Genomic DNA, 8627 nt, shown 5'->3' with positions numbered 1-8627 from the left:
GTGAATTTAACGTTATTAAGGAGAGCCTTTTTTCCACCATTATCAGCTGCAGGTTCAAGAGCCGCAATGGCGATCATTCCTTCCACATCAAGAAGGAAGGTTTTGTACTTCGGAGAATCGCCACTAGAGGCGCTTGTATTAAGTGCGTAACTGTCCTCATTCTATAACCTACGAAATTTCTATTACTAATTTACAATATTTCCTTTTATGTGTCGATTACGTTACATAAAAATTCCCTGTCCCCACTGACATATATATGTATAAATACATATATATTTTGGACTACAGAAAGTTAATCGGCACATAAAGGATAATAAACTATGACTATTGCCAAATAAAAAAATATAATACATACAGTAATTCTAGCGACGACCATTTACAACTTATGGACACACAACATTTAGATGGATGAAATACCGCGGTATTATGATAAGATGATACACACTTTCACATCTCACTACACTAAGACACTATACACTTCACTGCCAGATATCTGGAAAATACAAAAATGAAAAACACACAAAATAACTGTATAGAATATTGTTGTTACATTTTAAAAGAATTTTCCAATTACATTTTACGTTTGGCTTACTGAATTATAAGGCTTAACATGATTAATATTTCTCTTAATGATGCGCTTAGGATTAGCAACATCTTGTAACCAGAATGTATTTAAATTAGTTTTGCTCAAAACTTTAAAGGCACCTTCGAATAAAGGACTTAACTTAGGTGTAAAATGTTTGATAATTGAGGCCTTTTGGAACTTCTTTACCAAAACTAACTGGTCTCTTTGATAATTTGGCAAGTCTCTGGTTTTAGAGTAACATTTCTGCTTCCTTTTCCAAGATCGATCTATGTTTTCAACAAGTTTCGCCATTTTCTCTTCTTTATCAGGAGTACCGTCTAGTTCTTCCAAATTTAATTCCCATAGAACATCCAAGGGTGAAGACAACTTACGACCAAGATAGATCTCCGCCGGCTCAAATCCAGTCGATTCTGAGACACACATGTTGAGCGTATACTGTATCTTCTTGATGTATTGGGCCCAATCTGATTGATGCTCATTAACATACGTTCTCAGAATGTTCTTAATCGATGGAATCTGTCTCTCCGCCTGGTTGCTGCTAGGTGAATAGGGAGCTGTAGTAATGTCCTGAATACCAAGGCTAAAAAGATGTTGCTTCATGTAGAAACTTGTGAAGATCTGCGCACGATCGTGGACAACTTTATTAGGAATTCCCAGAAGAAAGTAAAGGTTTTCCAGCTTACTGCAAATAACTTTGGAGCTTAAAGATCTTAGTGGCTCTATCATCACAAACCTGGATGCAGCGTCACAAACAATAAATAGATGCCGAAACGGTCCTGAGTTCGGAAACGGCCCAGCGGTGTCAAAATACCAGCAGTGGTTAGGTCTGGTTGTTTTCCGGGAGTAATAAACACCCTGCTTCTTCCTATTACCATCTTTGCACGTCTGACATCGCAAGCATTCTTGGACGTACTTCCGAACGTCGAGGAACAAATTCATCCAACTATCTTTGGGCAATCTTGGCTGCTGTCCGTGAAAAGCCGGTGTGACATCCGCCCACTTCATCCTCATGAAAGAATTTCATGATGTTGTATTTCATGGCTTCAGGCACTAAAACCCTCCATCCTTGATTCTTCCTTCCTTTAGTTTTGATAAAAAGAATGCCGTCATTTATTTTGTATTTTTCAGCAAGCTGACCCTGCTTAACCTGCTCCATAATTCCTTTAATCTCTTGGTCTTCACTTTGTAATTCCTTAAAAGGACGACTGAACACAGGTGCATTCCAGAAATTAGCCAAAGATAAGTTTACTGTTTGTCCTTTAAAATCTTGAATTTCGTTATATTGATCATCAAAATTATGAAACTCCACTCCATTGTTAACTCTAGACCAGAAATCTGCCAAAAAGTTCTGAGACGTCCTTAAATGAATAATTTTAAATTGAAAACGCGATATTTTCTCTATGAAAGTTCCATATTTCCTCATTCTTTTATGATTACGTAATAACCATGTCAAGGAAGAGTTGTCATAAAATATAGTACAAGGTTTAATCAAATACATTTCAAATTTCTGGAGTTCCAAACAGAGAGATTTAAGTTCCAACTCAAAAATGTTCTTAGGCCAATCGTACTCAGGATCAGCCTTAGAAAACAAAGCTACAGATCTTAGAAGTTTTTCCTCATCATACTGCGAAAGAATTGCAGAAAATCTTTTAAATGAACTATCACAATGAATAACAAAAGGTTTATCCATATCAGGCACACGCAAAATTACATGATCTACAAAAGCTTGCTTTACTCGTTGTAAGGCTTCCTGTTCTTGTGGTCCCCAATGAAATTTTTTACAGAACGTAATTTATGCAAAGGAGTCATAATTTCGGCGTAATCTGGTATGTATTTCTTATAATAATTAAAGTAACCGCAAATGCGATTAACGCCTTTCCTGTTTTTAGGCTGAGGTAGATTTTGCACAGCTTCTACACGCTCGGGATCTATTCTAGAAAAGCCACCTTCAAATTCATATCCTAAAAATTTTATCTTTGTTTGAAATAGTGATAATTTCTTTTTCGACACAGTTATACCCCATTTACGCAGTCTTTCTAAAACTTCTTCTAATATTTGCTTGTGCGTTTCCACATCTTTGGTGTGTACAAGAAAATCGTCACAAAACACTTCTAAGTTCTTACCTATCATATCACCAAAGATCTTGTACATAAAGCTAGTTAAAACGAATGTACTACATCTGAACCCCATTGGGAGTTTACGATGAACAAGCAAGCGTGTGGGAGTGCAAATAGTAGTATATTTCTTGCTTTTTTCAGAGATGTTCATCTGAAAGAAACTTTTCCGAATGTCTAACCGAGAAAACAGAGTATCTTGGCCTAAGTTGGCAATGGTAGCCTCTACATGTGGGCTAGGAAAGCTGGTTACCCTAACCTTCTTATTAATTTCTGAGAAGGCAACAACTAAACGTTTAGATTTGTCATTATTTGTCACCAAAAAACATGGAGACGAATAAGGAGAATAGGGGACCTCTTCTAAGACGCCCTCTTTTATTAACTCATCAATATGGGATTCCAGTTCTTTTAATTTACTACCTGTAACTTGGTACGGTTGTAATCTAACAGGGGTAGGATCTTCCATTTCTATCTCATAAGTAAAATCCTTAATTTCGCCCAATGAATTCGAGATAACATCGGAATAAGAATAACATAAATTTTGGACATTTTCTACCAATTCAGGATACTTATCTTTTAAACTAGGTGAAATTTTAATATTATCTACCTCATTATTTTCATTCTCGACTAAATCGTAATTTTTATTGGTGTCCTTATATAATTCCCTGGAATTGAAAACATTATTAAAACAACATAATTGATTAGGAATGGTGCTACCTGCAGTTTGTCCTTGGACTGGCTCCTTCTCCCTCCTTCCTTCCTTCTTAGGATCCTCATTCAAACTCCGTATGGTACGACCAGGATAGTTCCTTTCCTTTGGACAGGCGCCTTGGGTTTGGAATAGGTGGATTTTGATTGACTAAGCACAGGTTTAGACTCACTGGAAGAAATATCTGAATGCACAACTTTAGCATTCACTAAATCTTCCCTCCAGTGTAAAGGCACTGTTAGCTTTAACGTGGTGATAAGTTTCTTTTGGGATATGTCTATAATAACCTTGTTGTCCAAAATGAACTGATTTCCCAATAGAAGATCGAAATGGGTAGAGTTTGTCACGTAAAACCACAAGTGAAAGTCAGTATTGCTAATTTTGATGGTAATCTTGACCTTTTGCTGGAGCGTTACGACTGTCTCACCTATTCCCACAGTGGTGAAGTTGGTGGGTATAATGTTTACCTGTACCTTATTACGTATAAAGTTCAGAAATTTTTTACTTATCAGATTTACACAAGACGCTGAGTCCAATATAGAGGAATTTGAAACACCATCCACTGTTACTGGAATAAATATCACTTGTTTGTCCCTTTCTAGATGATTTAACAAAGTTCGAGGTAAGAATTTTCCTTGAGATGTAACTTTGGGTAAGGAAGGACAGGAGTTCTGAAAATGTCCAGCTTGTTTGCACCGAAAGCACTTAATATTCTTTTCCATACGGGATTTTTGAGGTGAAGAGTTTTTATCCGAAAAATCCATTGGTTTAGAATAGTTCAAAATACCTTGAGCGAACTTTACATTACCCTTTAATTTACAATAATCATTATTATACCTGATAAAGTGGTCACAAGATTGAGCAATGGTCATAAGCTCGGGTACAGTAGTAGGAATCTGATTTGTGAAATATCTCGCATAAATATGCGGAGGTACTAAATTTGTTACTATGTCGCAAAACACGTGATCGTCATGATGAAGACCCAAAACATTGGCAATACTTAGTTTCTCTTGCAAGAAAGTATACATGTTTTCGTGCTCTAACATAATTCTGTAAAAATACTGACTCACAAATTGAGTTCTACTAATTGTAGATACGAACCTTGCAAGCAAACTTGAACAAATCTGTCCCCAATTTTAGATATACTCAAGAAGGAATATAAGGCGCGATTAAACTCACCACGAGTTTGTTCTAAACTCGCAACTAAAATTACCTCTACAGTCATTTCCTGCCGCCTAATTATCTCGTCAAGACGAACCAAAAATATGAAAGAAGAATGACTTTCAGTTCCGTCCACCACGGGTAAAGAATGTATTTGTTTCTGCAATGCAACATAGGCACCTTGAGATACATGCTTTCGAAAGTCACATGCTAAGGCGGGTCTAGCCATAGTGAAACCTAAGTTATCATTACCTAAAATAGGCCTACCAGTTTCAAGATTATTACTCAAATGATTTTGAAATATATTAGTACTCTTAATATCAGCATAGGGCTGTTTTATGTGAGTTTCTTCAGTGTCACCCCTAAGTACATCTAAGCCACGAGGCATATTAACATTTACATGTGAATCAAAATTTCGACTTCACTCAAAGTTAGACCTTGTAAAATGCGGGTTAGATTCAGATAGCACAAAACCATGAAACTGAGTTTCAGGATAATGAATATTTCTTACATGTGATACCTCGATTGAACCCACCTTTCTTATGCTAATTCTCTGCCCTTGAAAATATTAGAAGTTTGAGCATGAGCACCCATTTGCATTCGGGAAAAAGTAGACATTATTTTATGCGGTTTGAATTGATTAGCTCGTAATAAATGCGGCGCAGAATCGCACCCACTAATTTGCCCTTCATTACAAGATGAAGAACTCCCTTCTGAATAATTACCTACACACTGATTTAAACAATTTAATGGTTCACATGCACCCCTTACTGGCACATGTTCCGAAATTGGCCATGTGGTTTGAGTTCCTATATTACAAGTACCTTCCATTTCATTTCTATGGTGGCCTTCATCCTTACCTGTACTCACTTCAGATCCTTCTACCGTACTTTCATATTCAGACATGTTCTCAATATCGTCAGAAAATTCTATAAGTAAATTCTCTCGTCGTGCCATGTTACCTTATTTTTCAATAAATTTACCTTTTTTACAAATAATTACTAAATTCTTTTTTATTTTCATGCACGCACAATGTTGAAAGCATCGAAAGAAAAAAAATGTATGCTCATACAAATTAAGTGGCGGCGGAATGAGAAATGCATGGAAATAATTTGGATTTACACTATCTAGGTTTAGTCCTCTTTTTATTATAACTGATAACGAAATAATATGCATATAACAACAACAAGTCAAATAAGCAATATCATGGAAAAATATTCTTTGGCTGTGTTTCAGTTTTCGCATAGGTTATGCTAATTAAAATTTCAAATCTCCAATACACTAAATATATAAAATGTTTTTTGTAAGTAAGTTCAATTAGATGATTAATTTCACTTCCAAAAATTCCTTTAAAGCAGTTCAATCGACAGCCATTAAAGCTTATTGAAGCTAACCGATTAGCACATGTTCGCACGAGTTTCACACGAAACTTCTTAAATATCAAAATTACCTTTCTTGAGTTACAAGTACAAAGAAACATACGTAAATACATAAGACACATATACTAAGCATATTAAACATAATTGATATTAGTTATAGACATGAGGACTAAAGAAAAATATAATTTATATAGATATAACATGGCACAAAATGAAGTTACGAATAATATGAAATTTTCTCTGTTATTTTTCTAATTTGCCAAACGCATCGCCTGAAAAGTTACTTTCTTAGTTACTAGCAAACCTGGTTTCCAAAGTAATATAGTTTAGAGTAATTTCAAAGCCGAAAACAACGTGAATTTATCATTATTAAGAAGAGCCTTTTTTCCACCACTATCAGCTGCAGGTTCAAGAGCCGCAATGGCGATCATTCCTTCCACATCAAGGAGGAAGGTTTTGTACTTCGGAGAATCGCCACTAGAGGCGCTTGTATTAAGTGCGTAATTGTCCTCATCCTATAACCTACCAAATTTCTATTACTAATTTACAATATTTCCTGTTATGTGTCGATTACGTTAGAACACAATGATTGATTACTAATTGAGCTATTATGTCCAAGGTGCAAACAATACAAAGTGTTACATTTTAACGGATATAAGTTTAATGTGTCCCAACTAAGAGACAGTGTTTGTATCTTACCAGAACTGAATGTTGTATTAGTGAAAAATTTTGTAGTAGTTGACAATAGTATAAAAATCATTGGTGTTAAATTTCAAGTACGTTCTTACTTTTTTACATATCCATGCAAATCTTCAAAGCTGGAAATTTTAAAAGTTCGTTTCCCTTCAGATCTTGCAAGTTTCGATATTCATGGAGTAAGGAAGTGTGTTCTTTTACCTCTTAAACAGGAAATTAAAACAGTGGACATCGATCAAGATTCGTTTGTGTGTATCCCATTATCACATCACATAAATTGAGAACATTGTTTTGTCATAAAAAGGTGTAATATGTTAAGCAATTGAGATCACTTTTTAAAAATGGAGTAAAATATTTAGTTTTAAGTGGTTATGTCGTTTAGAATAGCGGAGACGGAAGATCGATGAAAGTAGATGAGTGTGAAATAATTGGTAGAATGCAAGTGTGGGGGAAGCGGAATAACCTCGATAAAATCTAGACGATAATATTTTGTCTACAACAAACTCATTGCCCGTGGACTCAAGTCCACTGAACCACCGTCCCCAAAGAACACATTGTATATGTAAATACAGCACATTGCTTGCAAATATGTATAGATACCATATTTCTTAGATAGTAAATATACCAGTATGATCAGCATCTTGTATCAAATTCCGAAATTCTATATGTAAATTTTGAACAAAACGAAACAAAATTATAATGAAATATGTTTAATTAAATGGCAGTTAAATCCCTTTTTCAGAAACCAATAAACATACCACTGGAGACATTGCAACATTCTGGTAACACCTCCCACAAACGTCCGCCGTGTTCTTGAACATGAAGGGTTTTTTTCGAAAGACGTTGATATTATGTTGAATGAGGTATTTCACTTAGATATAGAGGCCATGATGAGTCACTAGTAAAGCACTTACCTCTGGTACTAGGAGTCCCTACTTCAGTCTCCTGTAGCACGAGTTTATGGTGGTTCATTATCGTGAGACCTAAAACTAGAGACTTCGTTTCATTTTCACCCAATGTGGATATGAAACGTTTTCCCACTTTGTCTTCTTTTTACATTAAAGTCATATATTTAGTTTTGTTTGTGTAACACTCAGACGACTAATGATTTTTTATATTGTAGCATAAAGTTTATGAGAATGTATATACATATTTAAATAATCATTGTACCACTGAAAGAAGGCAGCTGTATATGTTATTTTTTCTATATGTGTGTGTTAATAAAAGATACAGTAGTTATTAATAAGCATTTTATTTATTATATCATCTCAATATTTTTAATTTAACATAGTTAATACTGTGTTTATAACTGGGTTCGATGTCGTCCGACTTTGTCCACTACAGACAATTTCCTTCCAACGTTCATGGTATGTGTACCTTTATAGCAAATATAGAAATTCAATATTAATTAATATAAAAAAGACGTTGCTACGTTATAGTAGTGAACACATCTAATACGATAGAGGAGTTCTATATACTATTAGTGGGACGTCTCACTTTCTTGGCTACTGCTTGACAAAGGTTGAGAAACACTTTATTACATCATTTTATGATTTATTTGTGCCACCATAGTGATGTTTACTTGAATTGTTAATTCATTAAAGCATCTTATCTGTATATTTGTTGTCCAGCACTGCAACTCAGATCTACATTTGAAGTCGAACCCGGCCACAATAGTACACTCAATTTTCGCACCGAGACGAATATCGCGCATTACATATACGAGCACTAGCTACTTGGCAAAAAGATGTTATTGCTGCTAAAATTTATAGATTTACAAATAATTACTGTGTGCTATATTAAGATTACGGTAAATGCAGTTAGTCTAGCACCAAATTCTGTCACATATTCACATGTGTAATTCATACATGAGATATTTTTCTTGTGCTGTAAATCTCCTTTAATAAACTCATTAGTTCTAACTCTCGCATTGTGCATACTATTTCTTCATACTTTTATAACCTAAAAACCAGTACCAGGGG

General features: G+C 35.0%; 1 protein-coding gene across 1 annotated transcript; it reads right to left on the bottom strand.

The window, feature by feature from the left end:
• Window positions 1-1529: 1529 nt before the first annotated feature.
• Window positions 1530-2276, bottom strand: LOC145689719 (uncharacterized). The gene has a single exon (XM_081763917.1). It carries the CDS (start codon window positions 2274-2276, stop codon window positions 1530-1532), a length of 747 nt encoding a protein of 248 aa, XP_081620043.1.
• Window positions 2277-8627: the final 6351 nt, after the last annotated feature.

The sequence above is a fragment of the Thermobia domestica genome, chromosome 7, assembly GCF_964235325.1.
Source record: "Thermobia domestica chromosome 7, izTheDome1.hap1.1, whole genome shotgun sequence".
Classification (NCBI taxonomy): domain Eukaryota; kingdom Metazoa; phylum Arthropoda; class Insecta; order Zygentoma; family Lepismatidae; genus Thermobia; species Thermobia domestica.
The sequence above is the reverse complement of the archived record's forward strand: the minus strand, read 5'-3'. Positions and strand labels throughout refer to the sequence as shown.

Excerpts from the sequence above, each read along its gene's own strand:
- LOC145689719 (XM_081763917.1), bottom strand. The coding sequence starts at position 2,276 with ATGGATAAACCTTTTGTTATTCATTGTGATAGTTCATTTAAAAGATTT.